The following is a 23,035-nucleotide window of genomic DNA, read 5'->3' on the forward strand; positions in this document are numbered from 1 at the left end:
CCCCCCCCCCCCCCCCCCCCCCCCCGGCATCTCTCATCCACCATTACGTAGAGGGATTGCAAGTTCTGCAGGAGCAGAAGTGCTACCTTTGTCCTCCTTTGGTCCTCTTAGCTGTCTCTCGTCAAGTCCTGCCCGTACTGGGTGTTCAGAAGCCATTGGCTTTAGAGCGTATCTCTCTGCTCTTAGCACAACTGTTGAGCTAGCAGGGATGGGCGCTGGTGAAGAAGTGTGTCCTCTACCTTTGCATACAGTCTGTACTTAACTCTCTTCAGTCATTTTTCCCCAAGGAAAACTCTACGGTGAATGCGTTGTTCTTGCAAGGGCTGGTTTATAATTCTCTTGGGCTTTTCCAAGAATTCCTCTAATCTCAACATCCCACCCCCCCACCCCCCCGAACTGTTCTGCTCTCATAGCTGTCCTTCTTGTACCTACGTGCATTTACTGGGAAGTACGCCATCTTCTTTTGGTTTGGACCTTGGAGACTCCCCTCTTTGAGTTTTCAGAGGGAAGCAGAAGGTGGAGGACTGGAGGACACCAGGGCTTTTTGATGTTCTCGTTCTCTGACTGCTTGTGTTCAGAAGGAACGTAAAAGTAGCTAGCGTTCATCGTTGTGGTATCATAGCATTATAGGGTACTACCCCTTTGGGGGAAACTGAAGCTCAAAAAGGTTAATAACCTTCCCTAAAATCAGTGACTAGGTAATGGCAGAGTTCTGGAGTCTGTACTTTTCCACACTCCCCTGTTTCTGTGGAGGGATCTGGAAAGCTCTCATTTGAAAATGTGTCATGACCTCATGAAGTATAAGCCTCAAGGTTACATGTGTTAAAGAAATGCAGTCGGTTTTCCCCAGGTGCTGAATTGTGGTGAACAAGCTGATTCTGAATTCCTCAAATCATTTCTACAGCGCACAGAAAACCAGTCAGACTAATGTTAATCATGGGAGCCTATTATAATGATCTATAACTTGTCATAACACATTATAATATTACAGCAAATACATTTAACTCACAGAACATTCTCAGGGGGCCCTTAACTCCCTTTAACATCGTGTTCCAGGCGTCTATAGCAGGACGGAGCTGCAGAGTTCCGTGTTGCTGGCCACCCCACTATTGACCAAGCCAGCGTTACGAGAATCCTTTTTAAAAACCCCTGCGCCATTTCCCTGGGCTTAAAAAGTATGTTTGGTTTTTGTCGGCACCTCGAAACGGGAAGTTGAGATTTGAGGAAAAACCTTTGGTGGTTATGCACTAAGCTTGCTGGAGAGTTGGAGTCTCGGTTGTCATGGAAACCGCACTGCTACCTCATTTATTAATGGAGGCTTGGTGAACTTCCTGAGGTACTCTTGCCCTGTCCTGTAAATTCATTCTAGAAAAATGCAGGTTGACTTTTAAGATATTTCTCTGTCATTTCTCAGGCATTCGTTCCTGGATCCTCATGAGCTCCAGAAAATTGCCCGTATGCAGTTTCAGAGCACTGATTTTTATCTGGCAAGTGTGTGTGAAGGCCGTTCCCTTTCTTTCTTGCTTAGATCGTGTTTATGCCTGCCTGCCTCGTTCAATACGTGAATTTTTTTTATTATGGCGCCTTTAAGAATTATGTGGATTTAAAATAAGGGAAGAGGGAATGGAAAAAATCAGTAATCAAATACACTGAGATCCTTGATAGTGGCTTTAGGAGTGTTCGATGTTTCTAAGCCTTTCCTAACTTTTACAATTCTAAACTTTGTCTTTTATCCAAAATGGAAGGTTTCTTTCTTCCCACTTCAGTAAACCACTTTCAGAAAATGTCTTTGACAAATGTTCTTAAAGTAAGTCTAATTTCACTAAACTAACTCTCTCCTGCCAGGCAGGCATATATATTAACAGTGTTGGAAGTTGCCTCCAGAATTTTTTTTTTTTTTTTTTTTGGCTAATTGTTTATCTGGGAGGATGCAAATGGTGGTTTTAAGCCTTTAAGTCATTCATCATGCCTGGCAGCCTCTATTGTCTCATTGTTGAGTCTGAGCCAAGTGAGACTCTTTCTTGGTCTTGGGAGAGAGGTACATGGATCTGGGTTTGCCAAATCTGTGTTCTCGGGGAGTCTGAGCCCTGCTCTCAAGAGAGGTAATGTAGGCCGACCCATAGGTCCCCTCCGGTTGGGAAAATGGGTCTCCATTTTCTTCTGTCCCATTAAAGTTAGGAAGTCACTCTGTGTTCAAAGTAGAAGTGACAGAACTTGTTCCCTCAGTCCTTGCATTGTCTCTGCATTACTGTTAGTTTTTAAGTGCATTTTTGTGGATGTAATAAAATATTGTTTATAGTCAGCTACAAAGTAAGTAATTACAGTGTGGCAAATGAAATTCAATATTGCTTTGTCGTGGTTTTTTGAATTTTAATTAAACCAGTCTTAGAGTAAATTATAAATGCCGCTGCTTTTGTTGTGACAAGTGGCATTGACAAAATATTAATCTAATGGATAGTTATTCACAGAAGCTAAATGTCTTCTCTAGTCTGCAGGCTTTGGGTGTTTGTTTTTGTTTTAATTTTCGGTTTATGCTTTAAAAAAAAAAATCCAAAGAAAAGAATAAAGTTTTAAAACCACATGAAATAAGAACTCCATGTATGGAATATTCCATCGCTGATATCTTGCCAGCCACAATTGCGAATGTCTCATTTATGGCACTGAAAACTTTTTTTTTTTTTTTAAACCAGATGTCTCTGTGGTCACTTTTTTGGTATCGTTAAAGCTGGGATGAATAACCAACTGTTGACTACAAAGCCTAATATTAAAGGAATAATCAGCCCATGTTCCTATTAGATCATTTCCCTTTTATTTTATTTTGTAAATTACCTTGTGGTGTTGCTTAAAAATGGCGTTTTGTTGGTGGTATGTCCCTTTAATAGCTAAATTATCCACGTTATTTTCTTTGGAGATTCTTTTAACTTAAATTTGTATAATGATCTGTAAAGAATCTATATATATTTTGAGTATGTTAAATATTCAAAAGCTAATTTTTCTTTCTGTCATTTTATGTGCTTCCCTCCATCATGGCTCAAAGCTTTTCTTTGTTTTCACATTCTGATGTTTAAAAATGAATGTGAAGAATTTAATTACAAGGTCCTTACATTAGTCCTGCAGTAGTTTTTAATATGATGGACTTCGGTCCAAGGATAAAATCTTTGCATGTTTTTTATCTCCTTCTGCCCTTCAAAGCTGACTTAGATCGCAAAGGTTAGAGTAAAATCAATTTCACCCCACAGTTTTTTCCTTTAGTCTGCTAGAAATTCCCATTTGAAGAGTAGAGCCAACTACTGTGTGTGTGTGTGTGTGTGTGTGTGTGTGTGTGTGTGTGTGTTGGGGGTGGGGATGGTAAAATCACATTGAGTCAGTTTCCAAATATGACTGTAGGCTGTATTTTTTATCTGGGGATTAAATTGTTGCCACCACCACCAACAGCCACTATCATTAGATCGTGGGGGGCAAGGGTAGAGAAGGTGCGAGACTGTCGGTTGTAGACATCCAAATACGACAGCAGAGTAAAATCTGCAACAGTATGGCAGTGGAGCACTTGCTGACTTTAGAGTGCCAGATCAACCCCAATATTTTTTCAGGGATGCTAAACCTCTTGTAACTGCTAAATTGGATTTGTCACTGAATGAAGTATCAGCTGCTGTTGGACAAGGCCATAAAAGCCGGCCGGCTGGCCCTTTGTAGGCAGGGCTTCCCAACGATTGATATGTTTTAGCACTTTTGGGATTATTGTGATTAAGAGGAAACCATTCTGAATGCGAGAGAAAAGGGGGTAAGGATGCGCAGCCCCACAGCTGGCGAGCAGCATGTGTTTGCTGCTGAGGAAGTCACCATGGCTTTCTCTGGGTTCCTGCCCTGATTGATGGGTATGAAATCTCTCTAGGAGGGAGCAGGGTCCTTATTTCCTCCGGCGGCAACTCTCCTTTGCAGGGCGCTAGGCTTTTGGAATGTTGTGGACTTGAGAATTCTGAGTGCTTGTAGAGCGTGCACACGCATGCTCACACACCCACAGTGCCTAAATGCGTTCGTCTGCACACGCCCGAGTTAATTAAGTTAATGTGCAGGGATTTCAGGAATAACAACAGAGTGTCCGCTTTCATTTCCCAGACCGCGAGCTCTCTGACAGCCATTAAACGTACAGCTCCGTGTCGTTTGTGTGGCGCTGCATGGAAACGGCACCGCCAGTGGATTTGCAAACTCAGGCACCTGGCCGAGGGCATGTCAAGGACGGGAACCGTACCGTCTCTTTTAGAACAGGTTTGTTTTCAAGAACTACCTTCTCCCGGGAGCGGTAGAGCTCTTGCACGGGTCTTGCACTGGCCAAGCCCCTGCAAGGGGCAGCTTGTTGAGTAGATTGGAGTGGGAAGCTGCCCCGTACTTGCAGATGCCCATGGAACCGGTCGCCTCTTCGGCCATCCCGAGGAGACCGTGCCCGGTTCACACTCCAAGTTTGCTCAGCATACTGCACCGGAAAGAGGCCGGCTTGCCAGGTCCTGCAGAGCGTCTTTCCAAGCCTGTGAAAAGCACGAATCATCCAGCAGCAGACCATGCTTACAGCTGGCCCTTTGCTAGCTTTGATCTGCGAATCAGGCCGCTCCATGAATGCCCTTATTGTCATGTTATGTGTACACAGTGTGTGAATTATTGAAAATAGGGAGGCCTGAGCCTCATCTGGTAGAGATTACAGTGCAGGCATGCTGGGCGAAGGTCTGTAATTGAAAATCCCCAGATGCTGTTTATTTGGCCTTTGTCACATGACCTGCTGCAGGAAGATTGTCTGAACAAAATGTTGCCTGCATGGAGAGTGGAGCCCACCCTCCCCCACCCCCGGAGTCTCCACAGGCTCAGTCTGTACACAGCTTAAACACCTGCCCAGAGGATTTTTAAAGGCTTAAAATAGATTCGCTCATAGCATTTAAATAGAGGGCATCTTGCTTGTTGGTTTAAACTGCTTAAGCGGTTGTTGACTTGTGGAACCTTCTATCCACATAAGGGTTTCCTGGATAATTTCACCCTGAGATATCTTTGCAAAGCAACCTTCAGGGCTAGAGCCATGTAAGGATAAGTAGTTCGGGCTTTGCCTTTTCTTTAAAAAAAAAAAAAAAAAAATCAAACTTGTGTGTAGTGAATGAGTTTGCAGAGGAAGCCACGTTGACTGTGTGTATTCCTTGTCTTTAAAAATTCTGTGGCTACCCAGAATATGGTTCATTGGTTCATCTGCATTTTATCCAGTTCATTCTTACCTGTGCTACCTATGAAAAAGTTGAGCTGTCTCTTAGAACATGGGTTTTTCTCTGTTAGATGCTGAATGGTATCCTCTAGGCAGGTGGTGGATTGAGGCAGGACGGGAAATCGGAAATGGTTGACGATCCCAAGAATTAAAAACATTGTAATTTTGACGAAGGAAGGGCTCTGCGTTTTCCGGGTTCTTTCTGTGAGGGGGTAAAGCAACCACTCCCCTTCCCTCTGCCCCAGCCCGTGTCTCAGTTGTGATTATGGGTGCGTCGGACATTTCTCGGAGCTTAGGAAGAGGAAACGTTGGTGGGCATTTGGCATTCCCTCAGCATTCCCCTGGACTGTGGGTTCCTAGAAGGCAGGAGCCCCATCGTGTTCTTTATATCCCACATATCTGCCAGCACGGTGATCCCCCCCCCCCCATCCTGCCAGTTCTGTCTTCCTCCCTCTCTTCCTGCGTCTTCAAAGAAAACATCCAGTCACCACCTCCTGTGTGCCGTGATGTCAGGTCTTCAAGTATTTTCCCTTTCAGGAGATGCCTGAAATCAGCAGTGATGCTATCATTGAGTAGCACATTCTCAATCCTGCGCCGGGAGTTGGGGGATCGGGGTCCGGGAGTAGGATGTGCCCCCCGCTTTCATGGAGCTCATGATTTGTCCAAGAAGGTGAAGGAAAGCACCCACCGGAGGGGGGCCGTATGGCGAGCCCTGTGCTCACCGCACGCCTAAAGTCTGATGAGCTGAAGGGGCAGAGCGGGCTCACTGGCGGGAACTGGAAAGTGCCCTTTGACCCGGGTTTTGGCAACTCAGAAGTCAGTGTTCAGCAGATTTGGGCGGGACCGTGGGGGCAGGGATGGGGAGTGGCGGCGGGTTGTTAACACGGAAGAAATAGAAGCCAACATGATAGAACGGTGTGTGTAGAGAGTGACGAGGGAAAAAGGAACACCCCCCTTGCCCCCCAAAGTGGATTTGTGTGTATAACATTTTCATTTTTTACAGGGAGAATATATTGCATATATATCTAACCCGGGTAATGTGAAATTTTTAAAGGAGAATAAAAAGGAGTTGGCTCTCCTGAATCCAAAACTCAGCTGAGAGAGGGAATCTGGTTTGCTCAGTCACAGTCTCCAGCAGCCCAGTGCACAGGCCACTGTTCTCCCCTCAGTGACTGGCCTACGTATGTTGTTGCCCTTGGCTGCTCGCGGTTTGGAGACCAGATGTGGCCAGAGCAGTTGGGTGAATGACAGAGAGCGTGGCAACCACGGGAGGAAACATCTCTGGATTTTTATTTATTTATTTTTTCTCAGACTATTCTTTAGTTGTTTTTCTCATCCTCATAATACCCTGCTTTTATTACTGTCGTGTGGCTTCTTGCCTCAGTTTCCCCCTTATACTCTAAGCACCTCGAGGGCAGATAACAGGTATTATTCCAGCGTGTGTCTCCTACAGTGCTTCATTTGCAATGCCTTTTATATATAGAAAATACTCAGCGGATGGTGTTGAACAGGGGAGGGGAGCACATCGGGGCCGGATTCTCAAGGCCTCGAATGCAGAAATTGGAGTTGAGTTCATCCTGTGTTGTAGGTGGTGAATGGAGAACTTAAAGTCTATATACGGTTCAGTCCACTGCATGGTTGGGTTGTGCCCCCTCCCCGGAAGATTTTGTTCTCACGAAGCACTTGGTAATGACCTTGCGAGAAATTAACTAGAGTTTCGAGGCTGTCCTCGGAGCAGTTGGCCTGAAGTTAGGGCCTGATGAGCTTGGAAGTCAAAGGTGGGTTGAAATCCTAACTCCGCCACATACCTGTTTGGTAGCTTGGGTGGGTTTCTTCGCAGCTGGAGCCCCAGGCAACATTCATAAACTGGGAGTAGGGGGATATGACAGTGAAGCATCTGCAGGTACAAGCATAGGGCTTTCCCTGGCGCTGATGCACGGGGCGGGGCGGGGGGGTCTTCAGCACCGCCGTTTTCTGCCTCCCTCCCATCTCACTGCGTCTCCACCTACCACACAGTGGGGTTTTCATTGCACTCAACCCTCAAATTCAATCTCTTGTTGGAGTGCGCTTTAAGAAATGTCCTTTATGATCGTGGTTTCCATATGATTTTTAAAAGAATTACCTAGCACCCGAGCATTTAGATTCCTCTGGGTTTTTTTAGCATGCTTCCCCAGCAGTGGTTCATCCCATGCGAGCGTCGTGTCGACTGAACGCATGGGTGTAACTCACCTTTGTCCAGCGGCTGCTGTGGGAGTACGGAAGTTCTGGCTCTCTTCTTCTAGCAAGAGTTGTTTTTATAGTAAGAACTAAATTCTGGAAATCCAGTGGGGGACATGCTATTTAATGCAGTGCCACCAGCCTATTCATAAAGATAATTTTACAATCTGCCACAAATTACAAGAATTTTGGCCACACTTAGCCCTTGGCAAAAACCTAATTCCTGCTATCTTATTCAGTGAAGAATCTATTCTAAATTAGAAGGTTATTGTAGCAAGTAAGTAGCTTGCATGATGCCCTTTTAATGTTAAGATATCACAGTAAAGGCCTCCTTTTACTCGGAAACAATTTCTGTGGCCATACCATGTTGAAAGTTGAGGGCGCTGCAAAGATTTTGAGAACATTTTTCAGTGCAGCATGGAAAAGCTGTTCGGTTTCAATAATGCTGAAAGTAGAAGCATTATAGGTTTATGTAAGATGCCATGTGGTATGGTGTCCTGGACAGAAACCTTATATATATCAGTTCAAGCAATGAGAGCGTATGCACCAGGCGCGGTGACATTACATAATAGCTCCAGGACCATTTTAAATCCTTTCGAGGTACCAGAACCTTCATGTGTTACTGCTAATGCATACCACAGTCCTCCAGGGTAGGCTCTTTATCCCCATTTCACAGGTGAGGAGCTCAAGGTCCAGAGATGTTAAGCAAGTTGCCCAGATTCACACAGCTCATAAGGACAAGTCCACCTTCCCCAGAAAGTTGAAGATATAGGCTGCCCTACTTCTGAATCCAAAACCAAAACAAACCTGCAGTGTCGCCACCGTTAAAGATTCGCCAGCAAGGACCAACAGTTTTTGGCACTTCGATTGTGTGGATTTCACACTTCTTTAAAGGCCAAATAATTAATAAATAAACAGAGTGTTCTTAGCAGAGTTTTTCATTAACAAGGCTCTCCCGAATGGGTGTTGAGATTCACTTTTCTTTGGACCAGGTCCATATGACTGTGGCATGTGGAGGTCGGTGCGGGTAGAAAGGGGTGAGGAGGAAAGGCACATGGGCTGGTCTGACTGGTGCCAAGTTAAGAGAGCAGAACGAAGGTCTGGAAAACTGTGCTGCCTGTCCCTGAGTAGTCGTTAACTGTAAAAGGGCTTCCAGGTTTCGGGTGGTGCTGTCGGTGCTGACCACCGTCTATGACCTTTTCCTAGATCCTTTTTTCTGTGTCTAGGAGAGCTCACTCATCCCTTCTTTTATCGAAAGCGTTTATTGAGTTCCTGCTTAATAGATGCCATATCTACGGTCAGAGAGAAGCAGGTAGATTGTTTCCATGGAGCAGTCACAGTTCTCAGTGGGGGTGCCTGGTCCCCCAGATGAGTAACGGTGGTATAGAGCAGCGGGGAATACCCTCGGCACACGAGGGTACGAAGGAGAAAATGACTAACTCTGTTTGCTTGGTTCCCAGAAGACTCAGGGAGGAAATACTTGCATCGGGGCTTGGAGGGATGAGGAGGAGTTTGTAGGCAAAGGAGAAGAGAAAGGACATTTGAGGACATATGGTCTGTACAGAGGCACAGAGGTATGGAAAAGCATGACCGGGACTTGGGGAACTCTGTGAAGCTCCTTGCACTAGAGTAGAGGGACCCTCTGCAGGAATGGGCTCTTAGGCCCGGGCACTGGGCGAAGGAGGGTGTGTTTTTCTTACAGCGACCAGGAACCTAATGATGCAGGCGAACAACATAACCAGATGTGGGTGTGAAAGAAAAGGCAAATGCCCAAACGGTGAGCGGAAGCTTGCCTGAGAGCCTGCGGGTAGGAGTTCTGTTTAGGTAGTCTAGGGAGCAAGACGCAGAGGTTCCATTAAATCCCATACACACCTCGAGTGTGTGAGATACAGAGATGCTGATGACAGACGCCCGACCTTTGAGGAGCTTCTGTCTGTTACGCAGGGAAGTCTTACTAAAGCCCCCATGCGGGCAGGGCCCAGACACATGCAGGCGTGAGGCACTGTGGGCCCAGGGCAGAAGCGTGAATCTCTGCTGCTTTCCCAGTCAGGGCCACGCTGTCCTAAGCGATTCGTTTGTAACTCTCGCGTTCCCTATCTAGTGCGTGTTTAAGGGGGGGGTGGCTCATGGAGGAGATACCCTTTGACCTGGGTCTGGAAGGATTTTGACTGATCGTCATAAGAGGTATTGCAACTATGAGCAAAACCTTAGAATGGCAGGATAGTTCGGGGAACTGAGAGCCCCACTTGCGTTTGGTTGGTGGTAAGTAGATTCAGGTGGTGGGGACGTGGTGTGTCATGAAAACAAAACGTGAGGGCCAGGTGGTGGGACAACATTGAATACTATACTAAAGCAGTTTGACCTTTAGCCTGCAGGCAGTGGGCCGTTGAAGGTCTTGGGACAGTAGAGTGGCTAAGCCAGAGCTGTGCTTTGTAGGTAGCTGTGTCTGGGATGGACTAGAAAGAACAGCAACCAGAGGCAGAAAGGAGTAAGGCCAGTGAAATTATGCATTAGAGAATTAAAAAGGTGATTCTCCAGCATCTCTTACTGCCTCCAAGAGAATGAGCCATTAGAAAAACTTACTTCATTCATATTTATTTTCCTTCTAGAAATAATGACGACAAAAAGAATTTATCTCCAGTGTAGAAGGATTGTATTTCATATGAAGCATTGGACAGCTTTACTTGCTTGTCTCCTTTTGACCCTTGTATTGTCGTCTAGGGCAAACGCACAGTTGGTAAGCTGTCCTGCCGAGATGAAGGAGTGCACGGTGTTTTATGGGGCCATCACTCGATCATGTTATCAGCTGCCGTTGACTGATAGGAACTCCGAGGAGCAGAATTTGAGTTATCGCCAGGCATTTTGAAGGGATGTGAGGAATAAGTTCGATGAGCCAGAGGTTAACACAGCCTTCCTCTGTGTATTCTTTCTTCTAAAGCTGCTCCTTATAAGCCCCTGGGTGAACGCAGACGTCTGCAGGCTCGTTTAGGGACATGCCAGCGTTCACCTGCTGAAGGCCATCAGTGCATTTTGTAAGCCTTTAGATAGGGAACACACAGTACCAGCCCCTGATAACCCAGAACAGGCTGTCTGGCCCTTTCTGGTGATTTTCCATATGGGTGCTGATTTTTGGTCAATGATTTATATCGGGGATTAACGGAGACACTGGTGTCCAGACTTCCTCATTGCCAGTGCTCTGGGGTTGGTTCAGACGTTTGGGTTTTTTTGGCAGGGGGTGGGGAGTGAATCCTCGTTATCCCCAGTCTAAGCTTTGTGCCCCCTCCCACTTTGGTCTCCATCCCTGTCATTCAGTCATCCATTCCATCAGTATGTACTTCTGAGGCCCTGCTGTGTTCTTGACCCCGGGGGGTGCACGGCGATGAGCAAAACGCGGTGTGTGGTCGATGCTCCTGTGGCACTTCCTGTCCGGAAGTGGGAGAGGCAGGCATTCATCATGTGAGCAGTCAGATAAATGGGACGTGGCGGCTGTGACGCAGGCGCGGGGAAGGACGGGGAGACTTGACCCCGTTCTTACAGGTGTAGGTTCCTTGAAGGCGAGATGGCATCTTTATGCCCTCCTGATTCTGGCATGTTGCGTGTGGTCTTGTAGTTGTTGTCCCCTGTCTAACTAGAGGGTGACTGGCCAGCTTTGGCAGACACCCTCCCTCCCCCCTGCCGCATTGTTGCTGGTACAGTCAAGCAGGGTGAAAGAAAAGGTGAATTATTAGCTCTTCCCAGGTTAGTTAATACTCTTTACTGCCTCCTCTGGGGGGATCCGGAGATATAAACTCCCTATATATGCAGGTGGACAGGGTCATTAAACATCCCCACCTGTAGACCCCTCTCTAGCTGAGGACGCTTGGCTCCCACTTCGTCCCCTACGCCTGTGCTTTTTGGTGTTGGCTCTCATAGCCTAAGATATTTTTTCCTTTAGATGAACCTCAGCTGATTTTTTAAAAAATAAGAGTTGATGGCTAGAGAGTATTTTGCCACCACCTTAGAGAACTGTGCTGAGAAAGTGCTCCTTAAACCCTTCTTTCTGTTGGACACTGCTGCTGTGTTGGAGGACAGAGCTGTGTCCTGCGGTGTTGTCACCTGGCAGAAGCCATCATCTTTGCTTCTTCTCGCTGGGTCATCTTTTCCTTTTCTGTTTTCACTTCATGTCGATGATCCAGTGTCAAACTGGATTATAGGGAAGTAGGAGCCCTTCTTCTGCCCCTGCCGGTGACTCACTCCGCAAACATTGAGCTGCCTGGGAAAGAGAAACAGAAAATATGAATGTCAGTGGTTCTTACTCTCAGTGACTCCAGCATCTGGCTGGGGCCAGGACATGCACCCAAAAGATAGAGTATAAGGCAGAAAGGCTATAAGCCAGCAGCAAAGCAGCCCAAGTCAGAGGCTGTGGGTGTGTAGGGAAAGGCGAGGCCTCTTCCATCTAGAAGGCTTCTGAAGGACAAGGCATTTGAAAGGTGGGCAGAATCCAGACGTGCAGAAATGGGCCGGAGCCGTATGGGACATGAAAGCAGTTGTGCGGGCAGGTCCGAAGCTCAGAAAGCTCAAGGTGTTACCAGGGAAGCTTCTGGTAGTCTAGTAGGGCCATTGAGCTGAGTTAGGGCTCGTGAGGGTGTGTGGAAGACCGTAAGGTTACAACCCAGAGCAGCTTTGTTCCAGCAACCAAGGGAAGTTTGAGTTTTCTTTCTGATTCTCATTCTTTACATGGTTAAAAGATAGGCGGAATCCTCAGGTATCTCTTGCAGCCAAGGGAGGGCCGGCGTGCATCCGCCAGAGCCCCTGCCCTGCTCCTGGGCTGCTCAGCCCTGCCCTGGCATGAGTTTGCCTCTGCACTGGGCTGCAGCCAGGAAGAGGAGGTCCCATTTGTTACTTCTTTCTTTGTGGCTCCCTGCCTCCATTCAATTACAAAGTGGCTCTTGCACTGCGAAAGCCCAGTGTCTCTGGGCTACAATTTCTAGCCACAGACCCTGCATTTGCTGTGCCTCAAACATGACCTTGAGGCCACATCCCATCACACACCCAGGCCACAACAACGTTAACCAGTCTTCCGTGTAGGCAAGGCAAGCCCAGTGCAAACTCCACGCCTTTCCCTTGGTGTCTCACTTTCCTTCGCCCCTTTAGTGGGAGATTTCATGGCCGTCCGGGATGCAGGAGAAGCCGTGATGGCTCACTTTCAACGGTGTTCTGTTCTTTAAGAGAAAGGAAGGATGAAATAAAAGCTGGATTGCCGTGCCCAGAGAAGGATCCCAGTATAAAAGTGGCAAGTCAGGCTCTGTCTGTCTTTGTGGCTGCAGAGCCTCAGACGGAAAGAAGCAACAGGGAGGGTGTGTGTTTCTAAAGGACTTTTTCTGCCACAGAGAAGCTGTAGTGTAATGACACTTAGTGGTGGAGTGTGGCATTGCCACTCAGCTCTATAAGCTATTCCAAGTATGTATAGAGAAGTACCAAGGAGAGGTTGCCGAGCGTAGAATCTGGAAACTCGTGGGCTCAGAAAGGAAGTGTGCAGTGGTCACGGGAGCCTACGGGTCAGCAGGTGCCAAATTCCTGCTTATATGTGTAAGGAAATGCTGCTTTTCCACCTGGAATGGCCTTCCACCCCCGCCTCTCTATTCTTCTTGTCAAAGTCCGTCTGATCACTTGAGTTAGTGATATGCATACTGAAGTCTTAGGAAGAGTGTCCTCGTGCCTGTGACCACCACAGCAACACGGAATGCAACAACGACACTAAAATAAGACAGCTTGCCGGACGGGTAGAGAAATGGAAGGACGTGTCGAAACGGGTATAGACAAAGTGAATGGTAGGATCTAGGAACCGGGTATGTGGTGTGCACTGTGGAATTCTTTCTGTAAAGAAACTTCTGTATGTCTGAAATTTTTTGTAATAAAATGTTGGAGAAAATGCCATCAGTCCTTCAAGGCCTAGATTATGTTCCAGTACTTTGGGGAAGAAGGCTTTCTAGACATTCTCGATTACTTGTGGCCGATGACACGTGCATGTTATCAGACCCTCTTTCATGGCAGTAGTCGGAGTGGGACGTGTAGAGCTGGTTTGCTCTTTTAGCTCTTGTGTTGGGCACTGACCTCCTTGTGGGCAGGCAGGCTGTCTTCTCTTCATATCCCTGATGCACCAGGCAGGCATCGTGCAAGGCACAAAGGAGATGGTCCCCACTTGACAGTAGAATGAGTTTAGGAATGTCATGAATAACTTTGCGGTTACCTTTGTTGAAAGTCATGTTTGTAGTTACTGGATCAAGCACCACTGTGTGTGTGTGTGTGTGTTTTATTTTTTAAAGATTTTTTTAAATTTATTTATTTTAGAGAGCGAGAGCATGAGCAGGGGAGGGGCAGAGGAAGAGGGAAAGAGAATCTCAAGCTGATGCCTTATTGAATACAGAGCCTGGTGTGGGGCTCGATCTCATGACCCTGAGATCACGACCTGAGGCAAAACCAAGACTCGGACGTGTAATCAACAGAGCTATCCAGGCGCCCCTGTGTGTCTTAGAAGAGAGAGTGAGAGAAGTTAGGGTTAACAGTTCTAATACTCAGCACTCTGATCATGGCTATAAAACAAGACTATGCTGTGTAGAGCCAAGGCCAACTGCCAGTTACATCAGTGATCGTTGGTGCCCTAAGCTCCCAGTCCTTGGTAAAGGAATTCTGCACGTTAGGACCACAGTTCATATCCAGGGCTCTGGACTATATGGGTTCACCTCATTTGGAGAGCCATGCTGTAGAAATACATAGAAATCCGACTCAGGATGTTCTCTCAAGGTCACGGACAAAAATCCATTCAGAACCTAGTTGAGGGGCACCTGGGTGGCTCAGTCGTTAAGCGTCTGCCTTCGGCTCAGGGCCTGATCCCGGGGTCCTGGGATCGAGCCCAGCATCGGGCTCCCTGCCCCGCTGGGAGCCGGCTTCTTCCTCTCCCACTTCCCCTGCTTGTGTTCCCTCTCTCGCTGTCAAATAAATAAATAAAATCTTAAAAAAAAGAAAGAAAAAGAACCTAGTTGATTTCCCCCAAATATATACAACCCCAGGTACCAAAAAGATATTCTTAAATCATTTGGAATGTCATGCTTATTTCCATAATGGGTAGGCATATTTTAGTTCTGAGAAGATTTAGAATTGAAAATAGAAGATTTTAGTGGACTCAATGTCATAGTATTAATATTCAACTGAGAGGATCTACACATATTGGATGTTTTTAAGTGATTATTTAAAATAATTTGGCCCATGCAGCAGGTTAGCCTGTTTTCCCAAATTAAAATGTGCAATGAAGTAATTGATTTAGACTTGATTTTTGGGAGGGTTGAAGTCTTACTAGATTCATAAGCAGTGTTAGAGTGTTTAAGATAATTTATTAGGTTTCTAAGAGTTTAAGGAAAGGTTTTAGAAGTTAGGTCAAACAATTCTAATAATTAAAAGAATTAAATATATTCTAAATTAAATACGGAATTTTAAATGTTTAATGTAGTTTAATTGCTTTGTAAAATGGACCAAACATTCTATGAATGGCCCTTTGAAAGCAATTATAGAGGTGCCTGGGTGGCTGCGTCGGTTAAACGTCTGACTCGTGGTTTCGGCTCAGGTCACGATCTCTCAGGGTGGTGAGATTGAGCCCCGAATCTGGCTCTCACTCAGCAGTGGAGTCTGCTTGAGATTCTTTCTCTCCCTCTCGTCCTCCCTGCTCACGCGCATGCTCGCTCTCTCAAAAACATACATAAATCTAAAAAAAAAAAAAAAAAAGAAAAAGGAAAAACCCCCAAACAAGAAAGTGATTTAAAAAATTATAGGATATGGGGGCGCCTGGGTGGCACAGCGGTTAAGCGTCTGCCTTCGGCTCAGGGCGTGATCCCAGCGTTGTGGGATCGAGCCCCACATCAGGCTCCTCCAATGGGAGCCTGCTTCTTCCTCTCCCACTCCCCCTGCTTGTGTTCCCTCTCTCGCTGGCTGTCTCTATCTCTATCGAATAAATAAATAAAATCTTTAAAAAAAATATTAAAAAAAATTATAGGATATGTAAGTTGAGGATGAACTATAGTGTTTAAATTTGTTTTTTAAATAAATGAATAAGGGTGCCTGGGTGGCTGAATCGGTTAAGCGTCTGCCTTCAGCTCAGGTCATGATCCCAGGGTCGTGGGATCAAATCCCACATCAGGCTCCCTGCTCAGTGGGGAGTCTGCTTCTCTGCTCCTCCCCTGGCTCGAATGCATTTCTCTCTCTCTCTCGCTCACTCTTTTTTCCTCAAATAAAGAACTAAAATCTTAAATAAATAAACACATACATGCCTACATACACAAACACATTTTTAAAAACCAGGTGAGCCCAAATAGTGTTTCTGTGTACAGAGCTGCCCTCACGGTGATTAGAAAATTCCCATGAAATGAAGTGATTAACAAACTCTGTGCCGTCAGGTAGATGACGAGAGTCAGTTGAATTTGAATTTAAAGTCGGAATCAGCGGTATTCCTTATGCAGGCAAGAAACACAGAAACCTCAAGTTAAGTACCCTTCGTGGCTTCAGTCATGGTAGGGAAGAGAGAACACAGGGCTTGGAAAGGTGATCTTACTTAGGTTAAGAACGGGGAACTAGGGGTGCCTGGGTGGCACAGCGGTTAAGCGTCTGCCTTCGGCTCAGGGCATGATCCCGGCGTTATGGGATCGAGCCCCACATCAGGCTCCTCCGCTATGAGCCTGCTTCTTCCTCTCCCACTCCCCCTGCTTGTGTTCCCTCTCTCGCTGGCTGTCTCTATCTCTGTCAAATAAATAAATAAAATCTTAAAAAAAAAAAAAAAAAAGAACGGGGAACTAGAGTCACAAGTTTCCGTGAAATGGTGGCTGTGACACGGTGCTTGGCAAGAGTCAGCTGCTCAGGGAGCGCCCATGGTAGACGTCATCATTTTTAGCCGTGCTTTAATCAGAGTTTGCATTGCCGTTGTTTAACTCCGAGGGGTGTGTGTCATTTGCACGGACCCGGGTGTGTACAGTCAGGTGTGGCTGTGCTGGGGCTTGATCTCAGAGTGCCCTAAGAGATCCCTTGTGGAGGTTCTGTGTCACGTACATCACACAACCTCGTCTCCATTCACGGAAAAAGAGTAGGGAGTCGGGGATGTTTTTGCCATCAGGCCAAGGTTCGGATGAAACTGCGCGTCATACAGAACCCTGGATTTATTTTGTGCTGGCCACTCAGTCCTGAACAGGACGCACAGGGAGACCCTGAGCTGGAGGACGCTTGGCTTGTCTGCAGACATTGTCATTTAGGTCTGGCTTCTGGTAATTACGCACTCCTGGCCGGGCTCTGCTGTCCGCACGCCTTTGAGACAAATTGCAAAATCTGTACAACCATCTGAGCGATGGAGAAGTAGACCCCAATGACACTAGAGGGGATATTGGTAGTTCTCAAAAGTTTGAGAGAGACTGCTTAGAGAAGCAGTTCTTAAACCTGAATTTAGAGGTCCTTTTCCTGTGGTGAAAGGGTAAGTTCAGACAGGATCCTGACGGGCTGCAATGATAGGCTTAATCTCACGGGATGAAATGCAATAGAAATAAAAATGTAAGGTTCTGTATTTGGATCAGAAAAATACCAACTATGCATGAAAAGACTGGCACAGAGGTAGGGATATATATGATGTGTGGTCTATATGAAAAAAACCTCTAGGAGTTCACATGACATACATTTCACAGTTTATTGTGGTTCCCCAAAATCAAATGCAGCGTTAGGCTGCATTAACAGAGGTAGAGTGTTTAGGATGAGGGAGGTGATAAAACTTCTGCTGTGGACTTGTCATAGGAGGAGCACCACTGTAGTTCTGGGCTCCAGGCTATGAAAGGAAACTAGACAAAGGATGTCCCTGGATGGATATAGTCGTGTTCCAAAGCTGTCACAGGTAACAGAGGAACAGAGGAGGTTTGGCTTGGGTACAACTCCAGGAAGACCTGAGAGCTGTCATTAATAGCTGAAAGTCAGTCATGTGCATAGCCTCGTTCTTGTCAGAGGAATAAGGAGAATCTGGGGATGAGAGTTATAAGAAGCCCCAAATAAGAAGAGTCTTCCCCTCTCCCCCTTAAATATGTTTTAAGGTCAAATGGACTGCTTCCATAATTCTAGAAGTGCTTGGTTAGGCTTCTAAGAATTGAGGCTTCTAGCAGTGGGAGCAGATGACCCAGAGGAACTTGCCAGCCCCAGGATTCCATGATTCCTCTGCCTTCCAGTGGTGACCCTGTCCCGCGTGGTCCTAACACAGGCAGGCAGCAGACAGAGCCATGATGACAGGAGCCGATGTCTAGGCAGTGCCGAGGGCGTCTTGAGAATCCTCCGACTAGATTTACACACTTAGGTTGGTCATCATTTCTGTGGCCAGTTCTTTACTCCGCCAGGGGAGGTCTGGGGGGTGTGGTCCCTCTCTTTCACCAGAGGCCGGGTGATTTCCTCATTTGTTCCTTCTGGGTGCCCAGCAGTGTGCTGGGTGCTAGGGAGGCTTCGGGGCGAAAGAGAAAGCGCTTGCCCTCCTCGGGTATGCAGCCTTGTCTGGGAAGTAAGACAGCACAGACCAACCCTACCGCGAGCCCTGCCGTTAAGGGCCGTAGTTAACTGCACGGGCGGGTTCTTACTCATGTGCTGTTAGTGATACCTCTCCCCACTCAGCTCTGGGGTCGTCTCCCATCACATTGTACAGTTGTTCGAAGTCAGATGATCTGTTTGAGACCTCTCGGCCTCCTAGTGGGGGAGGGGCACGGGAGGTTTCAGTGTGTACTTTTAGTTATTTTCTTTCCCCTGCAGGTTATAAAGCTGAGGAGGTTAAGTCTTTTTTTGTTATTGTTGTTGCTGTTCTTTTCCATGAACAAGATCTTACGTATAGTTAGTTACTAGCACAGCGACTACCTGTAGGGACTGTCTGCTTTCGTACTGTTGTCTGCTCCGTATGGTGGGAGCAGTTCAGTCTCCAGTGGCCATACTGACTCTAACGGGAGCTAACTAGAAGCCTGGGTGAGGAGGAGCAGGCATGAGAGCTTAGACGGGAACAGAAACAGGTTTGTGGGCTCCACCCACATCCTTCTGTCTGTTGCTCATACAGGTTGACCACCCCTTTAGGGACCAGCGCGTAAAGAAACAAAAAGGCACATCTCTATCCTCAGTTGCTAATCATAGTTCGTCATTAAATGCCTTTAATGCCAAATTTCTCCTAGTAAATATTTTTGCAAGCAATTGTACTGTTTTATTTTTCTAGCGTTAATAAGTGTACAGCTCCAGCTTCAAAAGTCTTGAATCTAAATTCTTAGCTTTCCAAGGCTGTTTTTTGGGTTTTTGTTTGTTTTTTAAGGTAACCCATCTTACTGTAAATTCTTCTTTCTTTCAGGTAGGAATGAATTGATAGCCAGATACATCAAACTCAGGACAGGCAAGACGAGGACCAGAAAACAGGTAAACTCACCGGCCTGGACACTGTGCATGTCAGCGAATGGCCCCAACGAGGCATTTTGGCTGCAGTGGCTGTCTGTGCTTTGGCTCCTAGGAGCCCCCAATTTGAGTTCCCTGTAAGGACGTCAGTGTCGTAGGTGTTTTCAATTGGCTCAGTTTTCACTGTTCATCATTTCAGTGACCCCTCACTGTGTGGTCTCCGTAGTGCTTCTTACACATATCTGGGAAAGTGTCACTGTGCAGGACAGTGTAGGCACTGCTCCTGGACCGTAGCTTAATACCTCTAGTTCTTTCCCAAACTGCGCATCTGTAAAACACCGCAGAAGCTGCAGGTGCAAATACACTTGGAAGTCGTGAAACTTGAAGATTTTTCGCATTGTAAAATCCTGGAACCGCTGCCCATGAGTCATCATGTCGATGACACAGTAACACCAGCAGCCGTGAGTCTTGGCCTGAACCTAATACCGAGTGGTGTGTGTCCAGGGAACGGCTGCCCCTGAAGCTAGGCCTTTGGTCGGTAGCTGCCGTGACGGAAATGAAGTTACAGCCTAAACCTTTGTGCAGGGCAGTGTGAGGAGTTTTGCTCTGCCCTTTGTCCGGGCCCTGGCTCTCCTTGGCCCTTCTGATGTAAAGCAGTCCAAACCCCTGACCCAGTTCAGAACTGGAACGGATGAGAAATTCGTGCTTAACGGAAAACAGAGAAAGAGAGAAAGGAAAGAGGCAGGGGGGAATATCAAACCAAACTCGTCGGTGAGTTGCTAACAGAACAAAATTATTTTTTAATGTTGAACTCTGCGGAATCTGTCTGGCATGGATTTTTAAAAAACTATCATCAAACCAAAAAGCAGGCACAACTGTGGTCTCGTTAACTGAGCAGCAGCTTCCCGTCCTCTGCTCCGTGATGAGTTGTTTTCATGAGTGTTTATGGCGGGGAGAGCTTTTCCCCAGGAATGCTTACATGTGCCCCTGCCGGGAGCCTGGCTGCTCAGTCAGCACAGAGGGCCGGGGCCTCCTGCCAGTGTGCAGAGGCAGGGCATTGTCTGTTCAGTGGATGTCCCCCCCCCCAGCCCCAACAGTGGACACTGGCCCTGAGCAAGTCAGAGAATCACGCAAGAGCAAAACTCGGGTGAGAACAAGTCAAAGCAGGAGCCGGATGGAGGGGTGAAGAGGAGGGGGGCATTNTTCTCCGTACTTTAAAAAAGGAAAAAAAGAAAAAGCAAATTGGAAAAAAAATTAATCATTGAAACTCAAAGATAAAAGGCTCTTTTATGACCCTAAATCCTGTTTTTATAGTCAGCAGAGTATTTGAAAATGAAGTAACTGCCTCTCAGTCTGAGTTGCTGAACTTTTAAATGGAAGGTTCTAATTTCTGAAACAGACGGACCCAATTCCCAACGTGCTGAAAAGCACCGGACCTGAGCTGTGTCTGCTGGTCTCCGAGCTCTGGTCATGTGCCCAAACCCCTTCAGTGGGGGACTCTTCTGTATTTAACCAAGTCCCGCTGAAAGAGATGCAAATTTGTTTACCCAGTGGAATCGTTGTGTTTCAGAAGCTGGGCTTGGCTGGCTTTCCACACCCCGGCATCCTGGGGATGGTTTTAGGCAGCCATTGGTGATACCTCTCCAGTGTGAATTTGTTGTTCAGCAAATCGTGTGGTTTTCAACCCAGATTTCTAACAGGATGGCTGGCTGGCTGTATTCACACTTTTCGCTTTGTAATAATATGCAAATCCACTTGGCGCCCAGTCAATATCCAAAAGAGTAGAAGGATTAAAGATATTTATAAGGGCAAAAAAAAAAATTGCTCTGCTAACTGGGTCTTTCCATTTCTCTTTGAGATCTAATTTACATGTCAGTATTATTTTAACATTTGCTACAGAATCCAGAGCTCTTAATGAGATCAGAATATAACCGACAGCTTCAGCTTTTTGATTGTGCAGAATGTGCTAATTTATGGATCGTCTCTTCTAAATTGAGAAGAAGGGATTTTCCCTCCTGATGCTGAGAAGCTATAAATATTTTCATTTACCTCTAGCCCCACCTTTTAAATTTCATAGAGAAAACAACCCCACTCTCCCCCTCTCATCCCGTGCTGGTGATTTCTCCCTGGTGAGAAAACTAAGAGCCGCCTAACTTTCATCCCGAAATCGAGTCACTGCAGTGATGACCCAGTCTGAAAAGCTTAGAGCAGCGCTGGGGGCTTGGTGTCTGGCTGGGACTGTGTATTCCTAACTGCAGAGCTTTGTTGAGATGCAAATAACCTCCCCCCACCCCCACCCCAAAACCCTCCCAAGGAGTAGCGATTTTATATTTGATTTCCTTTTTTTTGTTTTGTTTTGTTTTGTTTTGTTTCCCCTCATAAACCCGAACAATGTAGGTGTCTAGTCATATACAGGTCTTAGCAAGAAAGAAAGTTCGAGAAATTCAAGCCGCCATTAAGGTACGTCTGGCTTGCCCAGTTGTAGGGGGCTTTTCATCTCCATGGTTACAGGCTTTTCCTTTGTTTTCCTCCCTTCCCCTACCCTGCAGGTGTCTAGTCACATTCAGGTTCTTGCCAGAAGGAAATCTCGTGATTTTCATTCCAAGCTAAAGGTATGCGCTTTCCTGCTTTTTGGCTTGTGGTTGCTACGCATCTCACTTCCTGTTTTCCATGGTGACTGGTGAATGCCTGCTGCTGGGATTCTCGTAACCTAGTTTCCTCGCATGTGAGAGCTGTTTACATTTCTTTGTGTCTAATCTCTCTTTCTGTACTAGCCTCACATTAAGCTCAGAGAGTGTGTGTGTGTGTGTGTGTGTGCGCGCGCGCGTGTGTTTGTGTGTCCCTAATAACCATGCAAATGCAGCAGAGAGCTGGTCTCGATAACTTTTCAGCACAGAAACGTGAATTTTTTTTAACCTTCAAATGTCCACCAAACAGCCCTGGGCTAGGAGAGGGGAAAACAGTCCAGAGACACAAAGTTAGTGTAGAAATAGTAAATAAATAAAGTAAGAATCACTTCCAGAGTAGTTATCATGAAATTACTTTAAAAGAATATTTAGACGTTATTTTACGCTTTTTATGTATTTTAAAGAATACTTAACGAAAAACGTGTTTTTTCATGTAATTTTTCATGTGTTCTTTAAACACAGAGAGTGTTTTCTGCCAGATTTCTTCCACATTGCTCAATATTGTTTTTTAAGTGTACGGTTCTGTGATTTAAAAAGAAATTTGAGGTGAGACCCTAAAAAAAAAAATGAGAGATGGGAAAGCTCTTCATTAAACCCATGTTTGCAATTCCATTTATACATGAGTTTACTTTGTTCTTTACGTGTGTCTCATTTTCCAGTTTCTGAAAATATATTTCACAGCAAAAACGGAGGCATTGACAGTTTTTAAAATGCAAGTTTTCCCTATTTTTCTCCCTTTCCGAAATTTACAGTAAAACATATGTGACTTTTTTCCCCATAATGCCCTATTTCAGAAATGCAGAGGGATTGTCGTTTGCACAGACGAGCTTTACTTTATAATAAAAATGAATTTGTAGCGCATATTGTTGCCTTTCCCACCTGCCTTTTTTTGCTGTCATTCTGTTCTGATTTTCCCCATAATTTAATTAAATTTGTTTTGGGGCTAAACTTAAAGAGCAGAGTGTGATTTCACGGCACCGAATGCTGAACACTGGGATCCTTCCCAAAGTCCTCCAACTTTTTTTTTTTTTATGCAAACAAGGCGGGCTGTGGAACAGGACTAGTGACCAGGAAGGAGCATTTGGTGGCCCTCTGCAGTGGGCAGCATGCTGGCTCGCTCGCACGTGTGGCTGATGGTGGCTGGCTTTTAGCTGCACTGGCTGAGCAATGGAAGACTAAGATAACTTCGTAGATCCTGCTTTTTAACCAAAGGTGCCGTCCTCTCTATGTGGATGTAACTACCCCAGCGTTTGCTGAAGTTCTGACTCTGTTTCTGGTTTCTCTGCGCTAATGAATTAATGATGTACAAAAGAAGTTTACAGACATCAGTTCTGTGTTTCCATCTGCGATGTTATGAATTGCTCTATTTCTGTACCATCCGTGTGGTTCCTACCGACTCACCAGGGCACACAGCCCTGGACCAGAAGCCCTGGTACATGATGAATAAAGCTCTCCTGTCCAGAAGGGACCCCCATGGGATGCA

General features: G+C 46.1%; 1 protein-coding gene across 3 annotated transcripts in view; it reads left to right on the forward strand.

Moving 5' to 3' along the window:
- The window catches only part of TEAD1 (TEA domain transcription factor 1), a 253,092-nt gene that overhangs the window by 165,642 nt on the left and 64,415 nt on the right, over window positions 1-23,035 (forward strand). For 2 of the 3 annotated variants that reach the window (XM_040638827.1, XM_040638826.1), the window contains 3 exons: window positions 18,825-18,889; window positions 21,263-21,325; window positions 21,415-21,477. In XM_040638827.1, coding sequence (XP_040494761.1) covers window positions 18,825-18,889; window positions 21,263-21,325; window positions 21,415-21,477 — 191 coding nt within the window. The remainder of the gene's footprint in view (window positions 1-18,824; window positions 18,890-21,262; window positions 21,326-21,414; window positions 21,478-23,035) is intronic. The other variant, XM_040638828.1, reaches the window with a different exon arrangement.

Source organism: Ursus maritimus, unplaced genomic scaffold (genome assembly GCF_017311325.1).
Source record: "Ursus maritimus isolate PB19 unplaced genomic scaffold, ASM1731132v1 scaffold_23, whole genome shotgun sequence".
NCBI lineage: Eukaryota > Metazoa > Chordata > Mammalia > Carnivora > Ursidae > Ursus > Ursus maritimus.